This window comes from Cyanistes caeruleus, chromosome 33 (genome assembly GCF_971803275.1).
Source record: "Cyanistes caeruleus chromosome 33, bCyaCae1.hap1.1, whole genome shotgun sequence".
Classification (NCBI taxonomy): Eukaryota; Metazoa; Chordata; class Aves; order Passeriformes; family Paridae; genus Cyanistes; species Cyanistes caeruleus.
Window position 1 is genome coordinate 810,853 of NC_141734.1, and position 24,037 is coordinate 834,889.

Genomic DNA, 24,037 nt, shown 5'->3' on the forward strand with positions numbered 1-24,037 from the left:
GATCTTATATGGGAATGTGGGCGGGGCTTAACATCATACGCAAATTCAGGTGAAGCCTGGCCTTATATGGGAATGGGGGCGGGGCTTATCTATGTATGGGAATGTGGGTGGGGTTTACCCTTATATGGGAATGTGGGAGGGGCTTAACATGGGAATGGGGCGGCGTATGACCTTATATGGGAAAGTGGGCGGGGCTTATCCATATATGCGACTCTGGGTAGGGTTTATCAATATATGGGAATGTGGGCGGGGCTTTCCCCTTCCCCGATTGGTGGATACTCGCGGTGGGCGTGTCCCAGGGCCTCCCCGATCCGACCAATGGCGTAGAAGGCGTTGGACCTGACCTCGGGGTCGGCGTCGCCGACGGCCAATCGGAAGGCGGGAACCAAATCGGGTAAAAAGGGCGTGGCCTCCTCGCCGAGGGCGTGGCCGAGCTGGCCAATCACGGCCCCCGCCCACGACCGCGCCCCCGGGTGGGCGGGGTCAGCCAAAGCGGCCAATAGGGAGGGGAGGATGCGGCGGAAGAGGTGGGGCGGGAAAGCCACGCCCCTTCCGGGATTGCTGACGTCATTTCCTGTTTGGGTTCTGGCCATGGCCACGCCCAGTTCCGGCAGCCAATCGGAGGCGGCTTCGCGGAGCTCGGCGCGCTGGGAGGTCTGGGGGGGACTGGGGGTTACTGGGAGGGAACTGGGATGAACTGGGAGGGACTGGGAGGGAACTGGGAGGCGATTGGGAGGGGATTTGGGGTTACTGGGATGAACTGGGATGGACTGGGATGGGGATTTGGAGCTACTGGGATGAACTGGGAGGGACTGGGATCAAGATTTGGGGTTACTGGGATGAACTGGGATTGAACTGGGAGGGAACTGGGAGGGACTGGCAGGAACTGGGATGAACTGGGATCAAGATTTGGGGTTACTGGGATGAACTGGGCTGAACTGGGATTGAACTGGGAGGGACTGGGAGGAACTGGGATCGAGATTTGGGGTTACTGGGATGGACTGGGATTGAACTGGGAGGGACAGGGATGGGGATTTGGTGTTACTGGGAGGGACTGGGAGAGACTGGGATCAACTGGGATGGGGATTTGGGGTTACTGGGATGAACTGGGATGAACTGGGATGAACTGGGAGGGACTGGGATGGGGATTTGGGGTTACTGGGAGTTAACTGGGATTGAACTGGGATGAACTGGGAGGGGATTTGGGGTTACTGGGATGGACTGGGATGAACTGGGATGGGTATTTGGGGTTACTGGGAGGGACTGGGAGGAACTGGGATGAACTGGGATCGAGATTTGGGGTTACTGGGATGAACTGGGATGAACTGGGATCGAGATTTGGGGTTACTGGGATGAACTGGGAGGAACTGGGAGGGGATTTGGGGTTACTGGGATGGACTGGGATGAACTGTGATGAACTGGGATGAACTGGGATGGGGATTTGGGGTCACTGGGATGAACTGGGATGAACTGGGATGGGGATTTGGGGTTACTGGGATGAACTGGGATGAACTGGGATGGGGATTTGGGGTTACTGGGAGGGACTGGGATGAACTGGGATGGGGATTTGGGGTTACTGGGATGGACTGGGGTGAACTGGGATGGGGATTTGGGGTTACTGGGAGTTATTGGGATGAACTGGGATGGGGATTTGGGGTCACTGGGATTTACTGGGATGAACTGGAATGGGGATTTGGGGTCACTGGGATGAACTGGGATGAACTGGGATGAACTGGGATGAACTGGGAACGGCGATTGGGGTTACTGGGATGGACTGGGACGGACTGGGCGCCCCTCCCCCACCTCATCGTCGTCGTCGTCGCCCCCCCGGCGCCTCAGGCAGGCGATCTAAGGGAGGGGGAGGGGCGAATTAGACCACGCCCACCAACATAAACCCCACCCCCAAACCCTCTTAAGCCACGCCCACCCCGCTAAACCACACCCACAACTCCCGAAGGCCACGCCCACCTCAATAAACCCCACCCCCCCCGTAAACCCCACCCTGAATGCCTTTAGGCCACGCCCACCCCACTAAACCACACCCCAACCCATTTTAGGCCACGCCCACCTCAATGAACCCCGCCCACACCCCTTTAGGCCACGCCCACCCTGTTAAACCCCACCCATAACTCCCATAGGCCACGCCCACCACACTAAACCACGCCTACGACATCTTAGGCCACGCCCACCCCACTAAACCACGCCCATGACACCTTAGGCCACGCCCACCCCACAAAAACCCCATCTGAACCCTCTTGAGCCACGCCCGCTTCATTAAGCCACGCCCACACCTCCTTAAAAGGTTCGCTAAGCCCCGCCCCCTTTAGTTTCAGCCCCGCCCCCTCACCTCCCCGGCGATGACGTCACACAGGGCTCGACCAATGGGCTCCAGCCACTCCTTGGGGGCGTGGCCCGGGGCTTGCAGGATCCGCCCGACCCCGCCCACCGCCCCCAAGGCCCCGCCCACTTCCGGCTCCGCCTTCAGCCCCTCCAGGAGAGCACGGAGCGACTCGTGCTGGGCGGGGGTGGGGCCTGCAAAACCAGTATGGACCAGTATGGACCAGTATAAACCAGTATGGACCAGTATGGACCAGTATGGACCAGTATAAACCAGTATGGACCAGTATGGACCAGTATGGACCAGTATAAACCAGTATGGACCAGTATGGACCAGTATGGACCAGTATGGACCAATTCAAACCCCTCCCAACCCATCCCAGTCCCCTCCCAGTCCCTCCCAGTATAAACCAGTATAAACCAGTATAAACCAGTATAAACCAGTATAAACCAGTATAAACCAGTACAAACCAGTCTGCGGCTCCCGGCCCCTCCCGCAGCAGCAGAGGCTCCCCAGGGCCTCGAAGGCGGCGGCTCTGACCTCGGACTGGGGGAACTGGGAGAGAACTGGGATGAACTGGGATGAACTGGGATGGACTGGGATGGACTGGGATTGAACTGGGATGAACTGGGATTGAACTGGGATTGAACTGGGATGGACTGGGAGGGACTGGGATTGAACTGGGATGGACTGGGATTGAACTGGGATGGACTGGGATGAACTGGGATGGACTGGGATTGAACTGGGATTGAACTGGGATGGACTGGGAGGGACTGGGATTGAACTGGGATGGACTGGGATGAACTGGGATGAACTGGGATGGAACTGGGATGAACTGGGATTGAACTGGGATGGACTGGGATGGACTGGGATGAACTGGGAGGGCTCACCTGGGTCAGATCCAAGATGGCCGCCAGGCTGGGCTCCAGGTAAGGCAGGAAGGCGGAGCTGGGGACCAGTACAAACCAGTACAAACCAGTATAAACAAGTATAAACCAGTACAAACCAGTATAAACCAGTATAAACCAGTACAAACCAGTATAAACCAGTATAAACCAGTTACCCGCAGTTCTCCGCCAGCTCCCCCAGCGTCCCCAGCGCCGCCTCGGCCAATCCGGGGAAAGCTCCGCCCACTTCCGCCCTGCAAGGGGGAGGGGGCGTGGTCATGACCATAAATGGGCATTGTCGGCTCCATAAGCCCCGCCCACCCGGCCCTGGCCACGCCCCCCCCCTCACGGCTGAGGCTCCTCCCAGGCGGTGACGTCATCGTCCATGGGCTCCGCCCCCTCGGCGTCGTCGTGGAGATGGAGCAGCCAATCAGGGGCCTCGGCGGGGGGCTGGGGGGGGTGGGGACCAGTGTAAACCAGTATAAACCAGTATAAACCAGTATAAACCAGTATAAACCAGTGTAAACCAGTCTAAACCAGTCTAAACCAGTCTAAACCAGTCTAAACCAGTACAAACCAGTCTAAACCAGTCTAAACCAGTTTAAACCAGTACAAACCAGTATAAACCAGTATGGACCAGTCTAAACCAGTATAAACCAGTATAAACCACTATAAACCAGTATAAACCAGTGTAAACCAGTGTAAACCAGTGTAAACCAGTATAAACCAGTATAAACCAGTTTAAACCAGTATAAACCAGTCTAAACCAGTCTAAACCAGTGTAAACCAGTATAAACCAGTGTAAACCAGTATAAACCAGTATAAACCAGTCTAAACCAGTATAAACCAGTATAAACCAGTATAAACCAGTATAAACCAGTCTAAACCAGTCTAAACCAGTCCAAACCAGTCTAAACCACTCTAAACCAGTGTAAACCAGTATAAACCAGTATAAACCAGTCTAAACCAGTCTAAACCAGTATAAACCAGTCTAAACCAGTATAAACCAGTATAAACCAGTGTAAACCAGTATAAACCAGTATAAACCAGTATAAACCAGTCTAAACCAGTATAAACCAGTCTAAACCAGTATAAACCAGTATAAACCAGTATAAACCAGTCTAAACCAGTATAAACCAGTATAAACCAGTATAACCAGTATAAACCAGTCTAAACCAGTATAAACCAGTATAAACCAGTATAAACCAGTGTAAACCAGTATAACCAGTATAAACCAGTATAAACCAGTATAAACCAGTCTAAACCAGTATAAACCAGTATAAACCAGTGTAAACCAGTATAACCAGTATAAACCAGTATAAACCAGTATAAACCAGTCTAAACCAGTATAAACCAGTATAAACCAGTGTAAACCAGTATAAACCAGTATAAACCAGTATAAACCAGTCTAAACCAGTATAAACCAGTATAAACCAGTATAAACCAGTGTAAACCAGTATAAACCAGTATAAACCAGTATAAACCAGTATAAACCAGTATAAACCAGTATAAACCAGTATAAACCAGTATAAACCAGTACTCACCGGGGGCTCGGGGGGACACAGCGCCCCCTGCAGGAGCGGCAGCACCCGGGGCAGGAGAGGCCCCGCCCCCTCCCCCAACAGCTCCGAGACGGCCGAGAGCAGCTGCAAACTGGGATGGACTGGTTTGAACTGGGATGGACTGGGATGAACTGGGATGAACTGGGATTGAACTGGGATGAACTGGGATGGACTGGGATGGACTGGGATGGACTGGGATGAACTGGGATTGAACTGGGATGAACTGGGATGGACTGGGATGGACTGGGATGGACTGGGATGGACTGGGATTGAACTGGGATTGAACTGGGATTGAACTGGGATGAACTGGGATGGACTGGGATTGAACTGGGATGAACTGGGATGAACTGGGATGGACTGGGATTGAACTGGGATGGACTGGGATGAACTGGGATGGACTGGGATGGACTGGGATGGACTGGGATTGAACTGGGATTGAACTGGGATTGAACTGGGATGAACTGGGATGGACTGGGATGGACTGGGATGGACTGGGATTGAACTGGGATTGAACTGGGATTGAACTGGGATGAACTGGGATGGACTGGGATGGACTGGGATTGAACTGGGATGAACTGGGATGGACTGGGATGGACTGGTTTGAACTGGGATGGACTGGGATTGAACTGGGATGAACTGGGATGAACTGGGATGGACTGGGATTGAACTGGGATGAACTGGGATGAACTGGGATGGACTGGGATTGAACTGGGATGGACTGGGATGGACTGGGATTGAACTGGGATGGAACTGGGATTGAACTGGGATGGACTGGGATGAACTGGGATTGAACTGGGATGGACTGAGATGGAACTGGGATTGAACTGGGATTGAACTGGAATGGACTGGGAGGGACTGGGATGGACTGGGATTGAACTGGGATGGACTGGGATGAACTGGGATGGACTGGGATTGAACTGGGATGGACTGGGATGAACTGGGATTGAACTGGGATTGAACTGGGATGGACTGGGATGGAACTGGGATGGACTGGGATGAACTGGGATTGAACTGGGATTGAACTGGGATGGACTGGGATGAACTGGGATGAACTGGGATGAACTGGGATTGAACTGGGATGAACTGGGATGGACTGGGATGGACTGGGATGAACTGGGATTGAACTGGGATGGACTGGGATGGACTGGGATGGACTGGGATTGAACTGGGATGGACTGGGATGGACTGGGATTGAACTGGGATTGAACTGGGATGGACTGGGATGGAACTGGGATGGACTGGGATGGACTGGGATGGACTGGGATTGAACTGGGATTGAACTGGGATGGACTGGGATGGAACTGGGATGGACTGGGATGAACTGGGATTGAACTGGGATTGAACTGGGATGGACTGGGATTGAACTGGGATTGAACTGGGATGGACTGGGATGAACTGGGCTGAACTGGGATTGAACTGGGATTGAACTGGGATTGAACTGGGATTGAACTGGGATTGAACTGGGGGCTGGAAAAGGGGGCGGAGCCAAGGCTTAAATGGAGTGGGCGTGGCTTAACTAGGGAATGTGTGGGGCCTGAATGGGGAGTGGGCGTGGCCAGACTGAAGAAGTGGGTGGGGCTTGAAGGTGAATGGAAGAGGCTGTAATGGGAAAGTGGGCGGGGCTTCATGGGAGTGGGCGGGGCTTGACTGGTGAATGGACAGGGCTTAGGGGAGGGGGCGTGGCTAAATGGAAATGGGCGGGGCTTGAATGGTGAATGGACAGGGCTTAGGGGGAGGGGGCGTGGCTAAATGGAAATGGGCGGGGCTTGAATGGTGAATGGACAGGGCTTAGGGGGAGGGGGCGTGGCTAAATGGAAATGGGCGGGGCTTGAATGGTGAATGGACAGGGCTTAGGGGGAGGGGGCGTGGCTAAATGGAAATGGGCGGGGCTTGAATGGTGAATGGACAGGGCTTTTTGGGGGGAATTTTCAGGGAATTTTTTGGGAATATTTTGGGGAATTTTTTGGGGGAATTTTTGGGAATTTTTGGGGGGAATTTTGGGGAATTTTTGGGGAAATTTTCTGGGGAATTTTTGGGAATTTTCGAGGGAATTTTTGGGATTTTTGGGGGTTTTTTGGGGGAATTTCGGGGGGTTTTGGGGGAATTTTTTTTGGGGAATTTCTTGGGGGAATTTTGGGGAATTTTTTGGGGGTTTTTTTTGGAATTTGGGAATTTTTGGAATTCTGGGAATTTGGGGGAATTTGGGGGAATTTTTGGGGGATTTTTGGGGTTTTTTTGGGGAATTTCGGGGGTTTTTGGGAATTTTTGGGGGGAATTTTTGGGGGGAATTTGGGGAATTTGGGAATTTTGGGGAATTTTTGGGGAATTTTTGGGGAATTTCGGGGGTTTTTGGGAATTTTTTGTGGGAATTTTTGGGAATTTTTTGGGGAGTTTTGGGGGTTTCTGGGAATTTTTGGGGGGGCATTTTTTTGGGAATTTTTTGGGGTTTTTTGGGGGATTTTTGGGGGAATTTTTGGGAATTTTTTGGGAATTTTTTTGGGGAATTTTTTTGGGGAATTTTGGGGAATTTTCGGGAATTTTTTGTGGGAATTTTTTGGGGGTTTTCTTGGGGGTTTTTTGGGGTTTTTTGGGGCTTATTTGGGGAATTTTTTTGGATTTTTTTTGGGAATTTTGGGAAATTTTGGGGGATTTTTGGGGATTTTTGGGTTTTTTTGGGGGGGAATTTTTTGGGTTTTTTTGGGGGTTTTTTTTTGGGGAATTTCAGGAATTTGGGGAATTTGGGAATTTTTGGAATTTGGGGAAATTCTGGGAATTTGGGAATTTTGGGGAATTTTTTGGGGAATTTTTTGGGGGTTTTTTTGGGGTTTTTTGGGGGTTTTTTTTTTTGGAATTTGGGAATTCCGGGGAATTCTGGGAATTTTGGGGAATTTCGGGGAATTTTGGGGAATTTTGGGGGAATTGCCTCACTCACGTCACCCTGGTGGCCTCGGGATCCCCCGGGGCCAGGCCCAGCCCCCGCTCCAGAGCCTCCAGCAGCCCCTCCCCCACCACGGCCGGGCCCAGCGCCGCCAGCACCTCTGCAACCAGTACGGACCAGTATAAACCAGTATGGACCAGTATGGACCAGTATGGACCAGTATAAACCAGTATGGACCAGTATAAACCAGTATAAACCAGTATGGACCAGTATGGACCAGTATGGACCAGTATAAACCAGTATAAACCAGTATGGACCAGTATGGACCAGTATGGACCAGTATAAACCAGTATGGACCAGTATAAACCAGTATGGACCAGTATAAACCAGTATGGACCAGTATAAACCAGTATAAACCAGTATGGACCAGTATGGACCAGTATGGACCAGTATAAACCAGTATGGACCAGTATAAACCAGTATGGACCAGTATGGACCAGTATGGACCAGTATAAACCAGTATGGACCAGTATGGACCAGTATAAACCAGTATAAACCAGTATAAACCAGTATGGACCAGTACTCAAAATTACCCCATTTTTTCCCCATTTTTTCCCAAATTTCCCCGATTTTCCCCCATTTTTCCCCCTCCCAGTCCCTCCCAGTATAAACCAGTATAAACCAGTAACCCCAGCCCCTGTTTCCCGCCATTTTTAACCCTTTCCTCCCCATTTTTAACCCTTTATTTACCATTTTTAACCCTTTATTCCCCATTTTTTCCCCATTTTTTCCCATTTTTTTCCCGTTTTTTGCCCAAATTTCCCCGTTTTTCCCCCATTTTTCCCCTCCCAGTCCCTCCCAGTACAAACCAGTTCAAACCAGTAACCCCTGATCCCATTTCCCGCCATTTTTAACCCTTTCTTCCCCATTTTTAACCCTTTATTTACCATTTTTAATCATTTCTTCCCATTTTTTTCCCATTTTTTTCCCAAATTTTCCCATTTTTTCCCCATTTCTCCCCCTCCCAGCCCCTCCCAGCCCCTCCCAGTCCCTCCCAGTTCAAACCAGTATAGACCAGTAACCCCAACCCCCATTTCCCGCCATTTTTAACCCTTTATTTACCATTTTTTCCCCATTTTTCCCGTTTTTTTCCCATTTTTTTCCCATTTTCCCCTGTTTTTCCCCCATTTTTCCCCTCCCAGTCCCTCCCAGTTCAAACCAGTAACCCCAGCCCCCATTTCCCCCATTTTTAACCCTTTCCTCCCCATTTTTAACGCTTTCTTTGCCATTTTTAACCCGTTATTTACCATTTTTAACCCAATTTTTTCCCAATTTTTCCCGTTTTTTGCCCAATTTTTCCCGTTTTTCCCCCATTTCTCCCCCTCCCAGCCCCTCCCAGTCCCCTCCCAGTCCAAACCAGTTCAAACCAGTACAAACCCAGTGCCTGTAACTGCTGGGGTCCCCCCCGGGCCAGGGCGGTGACGGCTGCCAGGGCGGGGGAGGGGAGGTGCAGGGAGCCGGAGCTGCAGGCTGGGGGAAAACAGGGAATGTTCCGGAAAGATCCGGGGGAAATCCCGGGAAAAATGCCGGAAAAATCCGGGAAAATTCCGGAAAAATCCCGGGAAAAATCCCTGGGAAAATCCTGGGAAAATTCCGGAAAATTTCTGGGAAAAATCCGGGAAAAATCCGGGAAAATCCCGGGAAAAATCCGGGAAAATTCCGGGAAAATACCGGGAAAAATCCGGGAAAATTCCAGAAAAAATTCCAGGAAAATTCCAGGAAAATTCCTGGAAATTCCCGAAAATTCTGGAAAAATCCCAGGAAAATCCGGGAAAATTTCGGAAAAATCCCGGGAAAATTCCGGAAAAAATTCAGGAAAATTCCAGGAAAATTCCTGGAAATTCCAGAAAATTCTGGAAAAATCCCAGGAAAATTCTGGAAAAATCCCAGGAAAATTCCAGGAAAAATCCCAGGAAAATTCCAGAAAATTTCTGGGAAAATTCTGGAAAAATCCTGGAAATTTCTGGAGAAAATTCCTGGAAAATTCTGGAAAAATCCTGGAAAAAAATCTGAAAAAAATCCAGAAAATTCTTGAAAAATCCCAGGAAAATCCGGGAAAATTCCAGAAAAATCCCGGGAAAATTCCGGGAAAATCCCGGAAAATTTCTGGGAAAATTCCAGAAAAAAATCCAGGAAAATTCCAGGAAAATTCCTGGAAATTCCTGAAAATTCTGGAAAAATCCCAGGAAAATCTGGGAAAAATTCCGGAAAAATTCCGGGAAAATTCTGGAAAATTCTGGAAAAATCCCGGGAAAAATCCCGGGAAAATTCCAGAAAAATCCCAGGAAAATTCCAGAAAAAATTCCAGGAAAATTCCAGAAAATTTCTGGGAAAATTCTGGAAAAATCCTGGAAATTTCTGGAGAAAATTCCTGGAAAATTCTGGAAAAATCCTGGAAAAAAATCTGAAAAAAATCCAGAAAATTCTGGAAAAATCCCGGGAAAATCTGGGAAAATTCTTGAAAAATCCCAGGAAAAATCCAGGAAAATTCTGGAAAAATCCGGGGAAAATCCCGGAAAAATCCCGGGAAATTCTGGAAAAATCCCAGGAAAATTCTGGGAAAAATTCCTGGAAAATCCAGGAAAAATTCTGGAAAAACTCTGGAAAAATCCCGGGAAAAATCCAGAAAAATCCTGGGAAAAATCTGGAAAATTCTGAAAAAATTCCGGAAAAATCCAGGAAAATTCCCAGGAAAATTCCCGGGAAAATCCTGGAAAATTCCGGAAAATTTCTGGGAAAATTCCAGAAAAAATTCCAGGAAAATTCCTGGAAAAATCCCGGAAAATTCCGGAAAAAATCCCGGGGAAAATCCCGGAAAATTCCAGGAAAATTCCGGAAAAATCCGGGGAAAAATCCCGGAAAAGTCCGGGAAAATTCTGGGAAAAATCCCGGAAAATTCCGGAAAAATCGCAGGAAAAAATCCCTGGGAAAATCCTGGAAAATTCCAGAAAATTTCTGGGAAAATTCCAGAAAATTCCGGAAAAATTGCCGGAAATTTCTGGGGAAAATTCCAGGAAAATTCTGGGAAAATCCCGGGAAAATCCCAAGAAAAATCCCGGAAAAAATCTGGAAAAATCCAGGAAAATCCCAGAAAATTCCGGGAAAATCCTGGGGAAAATCCCGGAAAATTCCAGAAAAATTTGGGAAATTTCCAGGGAAAATCCAGGAAAAATCCGGGAAAAATTCCAGAAAAATCCCGGGAAAATTCCAGGAAAAGTCCCGGAAATTTCTGGGGAAAATTCCTGGAAAATTCTGGAAAAATCCTGGAAAATTCCGGAAAAATTCCGGGAAAATCCCGGGAAATTCTGGAAAAATCCCTGGGAAAATCCTGGGAAAAATCCGGGAAAATTCCGGGAAAAATCCCCGGGAAAATCCTGGAATATTCCAGAAAGTTTCTGGGAAAATTCCAGGAAAATTCTGGGAAAATTCCTGGAAAAATCCCGGAAAATTCCGGAAAAAATCCCGGGGAAAATCCCGGAAAATTCCAGGAAAATTCCGGAAAAATCCGGAGAAAAATCCCGGAAAACTCCGGGAAAATTCTGGGAAAAATCCAGAAAAATCCAGGAAAAATTCCCGGAAATTTCTGGGGAAAATTCCAGGAAAATCCTGGAAAAAAATCTGGAAAAATCCGGGAAAATCCCAGGAAAAATCTGGTGAAATTCCCGGAAATTTTGGGTATTTTGGGGGTGTTTTGGTCATTTTTGGGGTGTTTTTGGGTTCTTTTGGGTGTTTTTGGGGTATTTTTGGGTGTTTCTGGCTGTTTTTGGCCTATTTTGGGCAGTTTTGGGCTGGTTTTGGGGTGTTTCTGGGTGTTTTCGTTGTTTTTTCGGTGTTTTTGGGCTCTTTTGGTTGGGTTTTGGTGTTTTTGGGGTATTTTTGGGGTGTTTTCGGGTGTTTTTGGGCTGTTTTTGGGTGTTTTTGGGTGTTTTTGGCCTGTTTCTGGATATTTTTGGGCTGGTTTTGGGTTGTTTTGGGCAGTTTTAGGTGTTTGTGGGTGTTTTTGGGTGTTTTGGGCAGTTTTGGGCTGTTTCTGGCTGGTTTTGGGGTATTTTTGGGTGTTTCTGGGTGGTTTTTGGGGCGTTTTTGGGTGTTTTTGGCCTGTTTTGGTTGGGTTTGGGGTGTTTTCGGGTGTTTTGGGTGTTTCTGGGTATTTTTGGGCAGTTTTGGGCTGGTTTTGGGTGTTTTTGGGGTATTTTCGAGTGTTTTTGGCTGTTTTTGGGCTGTTTTTGTGTTGTTTTGGGCTGATTCTGGGTATTTTTGGGCTGTTTTGGGGTGTTTTTGGGCTGATTTAGGCTGTTTCTGGTTGTTTTGGGCTGTTTTTGGGCAGTTTTGGGGTATTTTTGGGGTGTTTTGGGTGTTTTTGGGTATTTTTGGGCTGGTTTCGATTGTTTTGGTCAGTTTTGGGCTGATTTTGGGTATTTTTGGGGTGTTTTGGGCTGGTTTTGGGGTGTTTCTGGGTATTTTTGGGGTGTTTTTGGGTGTTTTTGGGTGTTTTGGGGCTGGTTTTGGGTGTTTTTGGGTGTTTTTTGGTATTTCTGGGTATTTTTGGGCAGTTTTGGGCTGTTTTGATCTGTTTTGGGCAGTTTTTAGGCAATTTTGGGCTGTTTCTGGTTTTTTTGGGGTGTTTCTGGGTGTTTTTAGGCAGTTTTGGGCTGTTTCTGGGTGTTTTTGGGTGTTTCTGGCTGGTTTTGGGCAGTTTTGGGGTATTTTTGGGTGGTTTTGGGCTGTTTTGGTTGGTTTTGGGCTGGTTTTGGGCTGTTTCTGGGTATTTTTGGGGTATTTTTGGGTTTTTGGCTGTTTTTGGGTATTTCTGGGGTTGTTTTGGGGCTGGTTTTGGTTCTTTTGGGCTGTTCTGGAGTGTTTTTGGGCTGTTTCTGGGTGTTTTTGGGGTATTTTCGGGTGTTTTTGGCTGTTTTTGGACCTGTTTTTGGGCAGTTTTGGGCAGTTTTTGGGTGTTTTTGGGCTGTTTCTGGGTATTTTTGGGGTGTTTTGGGCTGTTTTTGGGGTATTTTCGGGTGTTTTGGGCAGTTTTTGGGTGTTTTTGGGTGTTTCTGGCTGTTTTTGGGCAGTTTTGGGGCAGTTTTGGGCTGGTTTTGGGTGTTTCTGGTTGTTTTTGGGTGTTTTGGGCAGTTTTGGGCTGGTTTTGGGCAGTTTTTGGGTGTTTTTGGGTTGTTTCTGGTTGTTTCTGGGTGTTTTTGGGCTGTTTCTGGTTGTTTTGGGCTGTTTTTGGGCAGTTTTTGGGTGTTTTTGGGTGTTTTTGGGCAGTTTTTGGGTGTTTTTGGCTGGTTTTGGGCTGTTTCTGGGTATTTTTGGGCTGGTTTTGGGCAGTTTTTGGGTTGTTTTGGGCAGTTTTAGGTGTTTCTGGGTGTTTTTGGGTGTTTTGGGCAGTTTTGGGCTGTTTCTGGGTATTTTTGGGGTGTTTTTGACTGTTTTTGAGTATTTTCGGGTGTTTTTGGCTGTTTTTGGGTGTTTCTGGCTGTTTTTGGGCAGTTTTGGGGCAGTTTTAGGCAGTTTTTGGGTGTTTCTGGGTGTTTCTGGGGTATTTTTGGGTGTTTCTGGGTATTTTTTGGCTGTTTCGGGCAGTTTTGGGCTGGTTTTGGGTGTTTTTGGGCTGTTTTTGGGTGTTTTTGGGCTGTTTCTGGGTGTTTTTGGGCAGTTTTGAGGCAGTTTGGGCTGTTTCAGGCTGGTTTTGGGTGTTTTTTGGTATTTCTGGGTATTTTTGGGCAGTTTTGGGCTGTTTTGGGCAGTTTTTAGGCAATTTTGGGCTGTTTCTGTGTGTTTTTGGGCTGTTTCTGGGTGTTTTTAGGCAGTTTTGGGCAGTTTTGGGCAGTTTTGGGCTGTTTTGGGTGTTTTTGGCTGTTTTTGGGCAGTTTTTGGGCAGTTTTGGGCAGTTTTGGGGCAGTTTTGGGTGTTTCTGGGTATTTTTGGGGTATTTTTGGCTGGTTTTGGGTATTTTTGGGCTGTTTCTGGGCTGTTTTGGGCTGTTTCTGGGTGTTTTTGGGCAGTTCTGGGGTATTTTCGGGGTGTTTTTGGGCAGTTTTGGGGCAGTTTGGGCTGTTCTGGGGTGTTTTTGGGGTGTTTCTGGGTATTTTTGGGCAGTTTTTGGCTGTTTTTGGGCAGTTTTGGGGCAGTTTGGGCTGTTTCAGGGTGTTTGGGGGTGTTCCCGGCCCTCACCCAGCGCGTGCAGCGCGCTCAGCGCCAGCTCCCGGCTCCGCTCCGGCTCCGACGCCTCCAAAGCTCCCAAAATCCTGGGAATCACCTGGGGCAGCCAGGGCTGAACCCCCTCCCCTGCCCAGCCCCAAAAAAACACAAATTCACCCCAAAATCCCACCCCAAATCCAACATTTCCCCAAAATCCCAGGATTTTACCCCGAAAATCCTTCAAAATTCACAAATTTCCCTCATTTTTCCCCCAAAATTCCAGGATTTTACCCCAAAAATCCGTCAAGTTTTCCCACTTTTCCAAAGAATTCCCAAAATTCCCAATTTTCTCCCCAAATTTCCCCCCAAAATTCCCAAATTTTTCCCCAAAATCCCCAAATTTCCCCCCCAAATTCTCAATTTTTCTCCAAAATTCCCGTTTTTTCCAAAAATTCCCAATTTCCCCCCAAATTTTCCCCCCAAAATTCTCGAATTTTCCCCAAAATTCCCAATTTTTCTTCATAATTTCCCAAATTTCCCCCAAAATCCCCATTTTTCCCCCAAAATTCCCAACTTTTTTCCCAAAATTCCGCTAAAATTCCCATTTTTTCCCCCCAAAATCGCCAGTTTTTTCCCAAAATTCCCAATTTTCTCCCCAAAATTCCCAAATTTTTCCCCAAAATTCCCATTTTTTTCCAAATTTTTCCCAATTTTCTCCCCAAAATCCCCATTTTTTCCCCAAAATCCCCATTTTTCCCCCCAAATTTCCCAAATTTCCCCCAAAATCCCCATTTTTTAACCCAAAATCCCCATTTTTTTCCCAAAATTTCCATTTTTTCCCCCAAAATTCCCATTTTTTTCCCAAAATTCCAATTTCCCCCCCAAATTCCCAATTTTCCCCCCAAAATTCCCTATTTTTTCCCCCAAATTCCCATTTTTTTCCCAAATTTTTCCCTTTTTTTTCCCCAAAATTCCCAAATTTTCCCAAATTTCCCCCAAAATTCCCAGTATTCCCCTCAAAATCCCCATTTTTTCCCCAAAATTCCCATTTTCTTCCCTAAAATCCCCATTTTTTCCCAAATTTTTCCCATTTTCCCCCCCAAAATTCCCAAATTTCTCCCAAAATTCCCATTTTTCCCCAAAATTCCCCATTTTTTTCCCCAAAATCCCCAAATTTCCCCCAAAATCCACATTTTTTCACAAATTTTTCCCATTTTTCCCCCCAAAATCCCCATTTTTTTCCCAAAATTCCCATTTTTTTCCCAAATTTTTCCCTTTTTTCCCCCAAAATTCCCAAATTTTCCCAAATTTCCCCCAAAATCCCCATTTTTCCCCCCAAAATCCCCATTTTTTCCCAAATTTTTCCCGTTTTTTCCCCAAATCCCATTTTTTTCCCCCGGAATTCCTCACCCAGCGCCTCCAGCAGCGTCTCCAGCACGAACCAGGACCTGGGGTCGGGATTTGGGGAATTCCCGGAATTCCGGGAGCCCCAAAATTCCCCCAAAATCCTGGGGAGGGCCTCGGCCGCCAGCGGAGCCACCTCGGGCTGATCCCGAAAAATTCCCAAAATTTCACCCCAAAATTCCCAAAATTTCAGCCAAAAAATCCCAAAATTTCACCCCAAAATTCCCAAAATTTCCCCAAAAAATTCCCAAAAATTCACCCAAAAATTCCCAGAATTTCACCCAAAAATTCCCAAAATTCCACCCAAAAAATTCCCAAAATTTCACCCCAAAATTCCCAAAATTTCACCCAAAAATTCCCAAAATTTCACCCCAAAATTCCCAAAATTTCACCCAAAAATTCCCAAAATTTCACCCCAAAAATTCCCAAAATTTCACCCAAAAATTCCCAAAATTTCACCCCAAAATTCCCAAAATTTCACCCAAAAAATTCCCAAAATTTCACCCCAAAATTCCCAAAATTTCACCCCAAAATTCCCAAAATTTCACCCCAAAAATTCCCAAAATTTCACCCCAAAATTCCCAAAATTTCACCCAAAAATTCCCAAAATTTCACCCCAAAATTCCTAAAATTTCACCCAAAAAATTCCCAAAATTTCACCCCAAAATTCCAAAAATTTCCCCCAAAAATTCCCAAAATTTCACCCAAAAAATTCCCAAAATTTCACCCAAAAAATCTCAAAATTTCAGCCAAAAATTCCCAAAATTTCACCCAAAAATTCCCAAAATTTCACCCAAAAATTCCCAAAATTTCACCCCAAAATTCCCAAAAATTCCCATCAAAATTCCCAAAATTTCACCCAAAAATTCCCAAAATTTCACCCAAAAAATTCCCAAAATTTCACCCCAAAATTCCCAAAAATTCCCAAAAAAATTCCCAAAATTTCACCCAAAAAATTCCCAAAATTTCACCCAAAAATTCCCAAAATTTCACCCAAAAAATTCCCAAAATTTCACCCAAAAATTCCCAAAAATTCCCATCAAAATTCCCAAAATTTCACCCCAGAAATTCCCAAAATTTCACAAAAAAATTCCCAAAATTTCACCCAAAATTCCCAAAATTTCACCCAAAAAATTCCCAAAATTTCATCAAAAAATTCCCAAAATTTCACCAAAAAATTCCCAAAATTTCACCCCAAAATTCCCAAAATTTCACCCAAAAATTCCCAAAATTTCATCAAAAAATTCCCAAAATTTCACCCCAAAATTCCCAAAATTTCACCCAAAAATTCCCAAAATTTCACCCCAAAAATTCCCAAAATTTCACCCAAAATTCCCAAAATTTCACCCAAAAATTCCCAAAATTTCACCCAAAAATTCCCAAAATTTCACCCCAAAATTCCCAAAATTTCCAATAAAAATTCGCAAAATTTCACCCCAAAATTCCCAAAATTTCACCCAAAAATTCCCAAAATTTCCCAAAAATTCCCAAAATTTCACCCAAAATTCCCAAAATTTCACCAAAAAATTCCCAAAATTTCACCCAAAATTTCCTCAAAAATTCCCTAAAAATTCTCAAAAATTCCTCAAAAATTCCCAAAAAATTCCTCAAAAACTCCAAAAAAAATCCTTAAAAATTCCTCCAAAATTCCCTTAAAATTCCCCAAAAATTCCCTCAAAATCCCTTAAAAATTCCTCAAAAATTCCCTAAAATTTCCTTAAAAATTCCCAAAAAATTCCACAAAAATTCCCTAAAAATTCCCCAAAAATTCCCTGATTATTCCTCAAAAATTCCCTAAAAATTCCCCAAAATTGTCTCAAAAATTCCTCAAAAAATTCCTCAAATAATCCCCAAAAATTCCATAAAAATTCAAAAAAAATTCCCTCAAAACCCTTTAAAAATTCCCCCAAAATTCCCCAAAAATTCCCTAAAAATTCCCTGAAAATTCCTCAAAAATTCCCCAAAAATTCCCAAAAAATTCCCTAAAAATTCCCTAAAAAAATCATCCAAACCCCTCCCAGTATAAACCAGTATAAACCAGTATAAACCAGTATAAACCAGTATAAACCGGTACCTGCAGCTCCTCCCTCAGCTCCCTCAGCGCCGCCGCCGCCGCCCCCCTGACGGCACCGTCGGGGTCTCCCAGGCCCCCCCGCAGGGCCCCCAGCACCGGGGCCAGGAACCTGCACCAGTACAAACCAGTATAAACCAGTTCAAACCAGTTTAAACCAGTTTAAACCAGTATAAACCAGTTTAAACCAGTATAAACCAGTACAAACCAGTATAAACCAGTTTAAACCAGTATAAACCAGTATAAACCAGTATAAACCAGTCCAAACCAGTATAAACCAGTATAAACCAGTCCAAACCAGTATAAACCAGTTTAAACCAGTACAAACCAGTATAAACCACTCCCAGAGGAACCATAAGCCACGCCCCCTTTTCTGGGTTAAACCCCACCCACCAGCCCTTAAACCCCGCCCTCTTTCCCTTAAAAGGCTTTAAGCCCCTCCCATTTCCCCAATATAAGGGCACAAACCCCGCCCCTGCATTGAAACCCCGCCCACTTTCCCCATATAAGGGCACAAACCCCGCCTTTGCCTCCAAGCCCCGCCCCTTTTTCCTATATAAGGACATAGACCACACCCCCTGCCTTTAGCTCCACCCACAACCCCATAAAAGGCTTTAAGCCCCTTCCCTTTCCCCATATAAGGGCACAAACCCCGCCCCTGCATTGAAACCCCGCCCATTTTCCCCATATAAGGGCACAAACCCCACCCCTGCATTGAAACCCCGCCCATTTTCCCATATAAGGGAACAAACCCCGCCCATTTTCCCCATATAAGGGCACAAACCCCGCCCCACCTCGAAGCCCCGCCCACTTTTCCCATATAAGTGCAGTAACCCTGCCTTTGCCTCCAAGCCCCGCCCCTTTTTCCCTATATAAGGACATAGACCCCACCCCCTGCCGTTAGCTCCACCCACAACCCCATAAAAGGCTTTAAGTCCCTTCCCTTTCCCCATATAAGGGCACAAGCCCCGCCCCTGCGTCCAAGCCCCGCCCATTTTCCCCATATAAGGGCACAAACCCTGCCCCTGCATTGAAACCCCGCCCATTTTCCCCATATAAGGGCACAAACCCCGCCCCACCTTGAAGCCCCGCCCGGTTTTTTCCATATAAGGGCACAAACCCCGCCCCACCTTGAAGCCCCGCCCATTTTTCCCCATTTAAGGCCATAAACCCGCCTCCGCCGCCAAGCCCCGCCCCCTTTTCCCCATATAAGGGCACAAACCCCGTACCCACCTCGAAGCCCCGCCCGTTTTTCCATATAAGGGCACAAACCCCACCTATTTTCCCCATATAAGGGCACAAACCCCGCCCCTGCATTGAAACCCCGCCCATTTTCCCCATATAAGGACATAAACCCGCCTCTGCCGCCAAACCCCGCCCCCTTTTCCCCATATAAGGGCACAAACCCCGCCCCACCTCGAAGCCCCGCCCGTTTTTCCCCATATAAGGCCATAAACCCGCCTCTGCCGCCAAGCCCCGCCCATTTTCCCCATATAAGGGCACAAACCCCGCCCCTGCATTGAAACCCCGTCCATTTTCCCATATAAGGGCACAAACCCCACCCATTTTCCCCATATAAGGGCACAAACCCCGCCCCACCTTGAAGCCCCGCCCCCTTTTCCCCATATAAGGCCATAAACCCGCCTCCGCCGCCAAGCCCCGCCCCCTTTTCCCCATATAAGGGCACAAACCCCGCCCCACCTCGAAGCCCCGCCCCTTTTTCCCCATATAAGGCCATAAATCCGCCTCTGCCGCCAAGCTCCGCCCCCTTTTCCCCATATAAGGGCACAAACCCCGCCCCACCTTGAAGCCCCGCCCGGTTTTTTCCATATAAGGGCACAAACCCCGCCCCACCTCGAAGCCCCGCCCGTTTTTCCCCATATAAGGCCATAAACCCGCCTCCGCCGCCAAGCCCCGCCCCCTTTTCCCCATATAAGGGCACAAACCCCGCCCCACCTCGAAGCCCCGCCCCTTTTCCCCCATATAAGGCCATAAATCCGCCTCTGCCGCCAAGCCCCGCCCCCTTTTCCCCATATAAGGGCACAAACCCCGCCCCACCTTGAAGCTCCGCCCGTTTTTCCCCATATAAGGCCATAAACCCCCTCTGCCGCCAAACCCCGCCCCCTGTTCCCCATATAAGGGCACAAACCCCGCCCCACCTTGAAGCCCCGCCCGTTTTTCCCCATATAAGGCCATAAACACCCCTCTGCCGCCAAGCCCCGCCCCCTTTTCCCCATATAAGGGCACAAACCCCGCCTTACCTCGAAGCCCCGCCCGGTTTTCCCCATATAAGGCCATAAACCCGCCTCTGCCGCCAAACCCCGCCCCCTTTTCTTCATATAAGGGCACAAACCCCGCCCCACCTTGAAGCCCCCCCCGGTTTTTTCCATATAAGGGCACAAACCCCGCCCCACCTTGAAGCCCCGCCCGTTTTTCCCCATATAAGGCCATAAACCCGCCTCTGCCGCCAAACCCCGCCCCCTTTTCCCCATATAAGGACAGAAACCCCGCCCCACCTCGAAGCCCCGCCCGTTTTTCCCCATTTAAGGCCATAAACCCCCTCTGCCGCCAAGCCCCGCCCCCTATTCCCCATATAAGGGCACAAACCCCGCCCCTGCATTGAAACCCCGCCCATTTTCCCATATAAGGGCACAAACCCCACCCATTTTCCCCATATAAGGGGACAAACCCCGCCCCACCTCGAAGCCCCGCCCCTTTTCCCCATATAAGGGCAGAAACCCCGCCCATTTTCCCCATATAAGGCCATAAACCCGCCTCCGCCGCGCAGCCCCGCCCCTTTTTCCCCATATAAGGGCATAGGCCCCGCCCCTCACCGCTGCCGCAGGGCGGAGCCACAGCCGCGCGCGAGCGCCGCCAGCGCCAACAGCGCCCCCTTGCGGCCGCCGGCGGAACCGCCCCGGCCCGGCCCCTCCAGCAACGGCAACTTCCGGGTTCGGCCCGAGCCCAAAATCGCCGGATTTTCACCCAAAAAACAGGCGGGAATGAGGGGGGGAAGGGCGGGGGGGGAGCGGAGAGTGAGGGGGAGGAAGGCAAAGGGAAAAAAACCGGGGAAAAACGGGTGGAGAGAGCGGGAATTAGCGAAAAACGCCTGAAAATGGGCCCGGAATTGATGGAAATTGGTACAAAATGCACCGAAATCCGCGGAAATTGCGCCAAAATGGGGTGTAAAAAACATCAAATTGCCGGAAAATTCCCGTTTTTCGCCCAAAGAGGGGAAAATTCCAGGGTTTTTTGGGTTTTTTTTCCCGGATTTTTCCAGGTTTTCCATGCGGAAAGGTCCTGGAAGGTCGATAAGGAAAAAAATCGGGATTAAAAATAAATAAAATTTGAATAAAATTGAGGGGAAAATCACCGAGTTTTTTTCAAGTTTTGGTGAATTTAACGCAAAATTTACGATTTTTGGGCGTTCTGACCCCAAAATTTCTAAAATTCGCCTCAAAAGTCGTAAAATGACCTCAAAAGGTCCTGAAAGGGCGAGAAAAAATATTTAAAATTCGTGAAAAAATGGATTAAAAAATTAAAAAATTTCGTTAAAAATGTAAAAAAAAATTCCAAATCCATTAAGGAAATCCTGAGCCCAAAATCCTTAAAATTCCACCCAAAATTCCCCTCAGGATCTCCGAAATTCCCGCCCAAAGAAGGTCCTGAAAGGTCAAAAATCCACCTTAAAAATTTAAAAAAAAATGTGAAAAAAATTCTTAAAAAATGAGAAAAATTCCCAAAAAATTCCCAAAAAATTCCCAAAAAATTCCCCCAAAATTCCCAATTTTTTAAATTCAACCCTGACCCCAAAATCTCCACAATTCTCCCCAAAATTCCCATCAGGATCTCTGAAATTCCCGCCCAAAAAAGGTCCTGAAAGGTCAAAAATCCACCCTGAAAATTTAAAAAAAAATGTGAAAAAAATTCTTAAAAAATGAAAAAAATTCCCGAAAAATTCCTCAAAAATTCCCAATTTTTTCAATTCAACCCTGACCCCAAAATCTCCACAATTCTCCCCAAAATTCCCCTCAGGATTCTCCGAATTCTTCCCGAAAAAAGGTCCTGAAATGACGTAAAAAAACCCAAAAAATTCCTTAAAAAAAAACTTTAAAAATCCGGGAAAAATTCCCAAAATTCCCAAAATTCTCAAAAATCTCCAAATTCCCGAGAATTCCCTTAAAAAATTCCCATTTTTCCCCTCAAAACTCACCACTTCTTTCAGCAGCTTTTCCGGGGGCAAACCTTGAGCCAAAGCGTCCAAAGCCTGAGGGGGGAAGAAAATTGGGTCAAAAACTCCCAAATTTGGGCAAAATTCCCATCAAAAACTGGGAATTTCTCCCTGAATTTGGTGAATCTTTAAAAAAAAATGGGAAAAGAGCAAAAAAATTGGGAAAATTTGCAGCAAAACGATGAAATTTGGGGTTAAAATTTGATTAAAAATGGAAAATTTTGGGGGAAAATGAGAAGATTTCCAGGAAAATTTGGGGGATTTTGGGAAAAGTGAGGGAATTTTGGGGTAAAATGGTGGGAATTTGGGGAAAACTCCATGGAAAAAGGGGGATTTGGGGATAAATTGGATGGAAATGGGTGAAAAGTGGGAAAATTCCTCAAAAAAATGGGAAAAATCCCCAAAATTCACCCAAAATTCTGCCAAATTTGGGAAAAATCCCAAAGAAATGGGAAAAATCCCCAAAATTTGGGAAAATTCCCAATAAAATGTGAAAAATCCTCAAAACTCACCCAAAATTCTGCCAAATTTGGTAAAATTCCCCCCAAAAATGGGAAAAATCCCCGAAAAAATGGGAAAAATCCCCAAAATTCACCCAAAACTCGGAGAAATTTGGGAAAATTCCCCAAAAAATGGGCAAAATCCCCCAAAAAATGGGGAAAATCCCCAGGATTCACCCAAAACTCTGGGAAAATTCCCAAAAAAATGGGAAAAAATCCCCATAATTCACCCCAAAATTCTGCAAAATTTGGTAAAATTCCCAAATAAATGGGAAAAAATCCCCAAAATTCACCCAAAATTCTGCAAAATTTGGGAAAAATCCCAAAGAAATGGGAAAAATCCCAAAAATTTGGGAAAATTCCCAATAAAATGGGAAAAATCCCCAAAATTCACCCAAAATTCTGCAAAATTTGGGAAAAATCCAATAAAATGGGAAAAATCCCCAAAATTCACCCAAAACTCAGAGAAATTTGGGAAAATTACCAAAAAAATGGGAAAAATTCCCCAAAATTCACCCAAAACTCTGAAAATTCCCAAAAAACTGGGAAAAATCCTCAAAATTCATCCAAAATTCTGCCAAATTTGGGAAAATTCCCCAAATAATAGGAAAAATCCCCAAAATTTGGGAAAAGTCCCAAAGAAATGGGAAAAATCCCAAAAATTCACCCAAAATTCTGTGAAAATTCTCAATAAAATGGGAAAAATCCTAAAAATTCTCCCAAAATTCTGCAAAATTTGGGAAAATTCCCCAAAAAAATGGGAAAAATCCTCAAAATTCACCCAAAATTCTGTGAAATTTGGGAAAATTCCCAATAAAATGGGAAAAAATCCCCAAAATTCACACAAAATTCTGCAAAATTTGGGAAAATTCCCCCCAAAAATGGGAAAAATCCCCCAAAAAATGGGAAAAATCCCCAAAATTCACCCAAAACTCTGTGAAAATTCCAATAAAACGGGAAAAATCCTCAAAATTCACCCAAAATTCTGCCAAATTTGGTAAAATTCCCAAATAAATGGTAAAAATCCCCCGAAATCCAACAAAAAACAGGTAAAAACTCCAAATAAAAATGGGGAAAGCTGCAGGATTTTGGGGAATTTTTTAGGAATTCCCACCTGGGCGGCGGCGTGGCGGGGGCAGGGTCCCTGTCCCCCTTCATCTTCATCCCAAATTTCCTCGGGATCGGGATTTTCCGGGCGGATTTCGGCACAAAGAGGGACCAGGAGCCCCCTGAGGACGAGGCAGAGGAGGTTCCCTCGCAGCAAAGCCTGCACCAGTAAAAACCAGTAAGAACCAGTATGAAAATCAGCGTTTTTAACCCGTTTTTGAGGGTTTTAGGAGTCAGAAAGTGGCTCCCAGTATAAACCAGTGGCTCCCAGTCTCACCCTGGGTCTCTTCTGGGCGAGGAAGGTGACGGTGGCCAGCGCCCGAACTCGCACGGCGTCGCCCCTGCACTCGTCCCCGGCCACCTGAGGGGGAAATCCCAGCTGGGGAGTCCCAAAAAATGCTCCAGGGGAAGGGGGGGGGAATTCCCAAAAAATCCCTGGGAATTGCCCCAAAATCCTGGGAATTGGGGGGGGGATGGAAGGGAGAGCTGCTGTCTCTAAATTCCCATTGATTTCAATGGGTAGACCTGGTGTCCCTTCAATCCCCATTGACTTCAATGGGTAGACCTGGTGTCCCTTCAATCTCCATTGACTTCAATGGGTAGACCTGATGTCCAATAATCTCTATTCACTTCAATGGGTAGACCTGGTGTCCCTTCACCCCATTGACCTTAATGGGTAGACCTGATGTCCCTCTAATCCCATTAATTTTAATGGTAGACCTGGTGTCCAATAATCCCCATTGATTTCAATGGGTAGACCTGGTGTCCAATAATCCCCATTGATTTCAATGGGTAGACCTGGTGTCCAATAATCTCCATTGACTTCAATGGGTAGACCTGGTGTCCCTTCACCCCATT

General features: G+C 46.6%; 1 protein-coding gene across 2 annotated transcripts in view; it reads right to left on the reverse strand.

Annotated features, from left to right (window-relative positions):
* IPO4 (importin 4) overlaps positions 1–24,037 on the reverse strand; it is a 49,488-nt gene that overhangs the window by 7,527 nt on the left and 17,924 nt on the right. Inside the window, exons 9-25 of one of the 2 annotated variants that reach the window (XM_086870854.1) lie at positions 23,457–23,540; positions 23,187–23,339; positions 21,555–21,608; positions 20,176–20,285; positions 17,345–17,453; positions 15,277–15,412; positions 13,900–14,013; positions 9,103–9,195; positions 7,720–7,825; positions 4,770–4,878; positions 3,575–3,675; positions 3,402–3,479; positions 3,229–3,286; positions 2,809–2,893; positions 2,348–2,532; positions 1,804–1,848; positions 280–656 (exon numbers count right to left, since the gene is read on the reverse strand). In XM_086870854.1, the coding sequence (XP_086726980.1) occupies positions 280–656; positions 1,804–1,848; positions 2,348–2,532; positions 2,809–2,893; positions 3,229–3,286; positions 3,402–3,479; positions 3,575–3,675; positions 4,770–4,878; positions 7,720–7,825; positions 9,103–9,195; positions 13,900–14,013; positions 15,277–15,412; positions 17,345–17,453; positions 20,176–20,285; positions 21,555–21,608; positions 23,187–23,339; positions 23,457–23,540 (1,997 nt within the window). The remainder of the gene's footprint in view (positions 1–279; positions 657–1,803; positions 1,849–2,347; positions 2,533–2,808; positions 2,894–3,228; positions 3,287–3,401; positions 3,480–3,574; positions 3,676–4,769; positions 4,879–7,719; positions 7,826–9,102; positions 9,196–13,899; positions 14,014–15,276; positions 15,413–17,344; positions 17,454–20,175; positions 20,286–21,554; positions 21,609–23,186; positions 23,340–23,456; positions 23,541–24,037) is intronic. The other variant, XM_086870855.1, reaches the window with a different exon arrangement.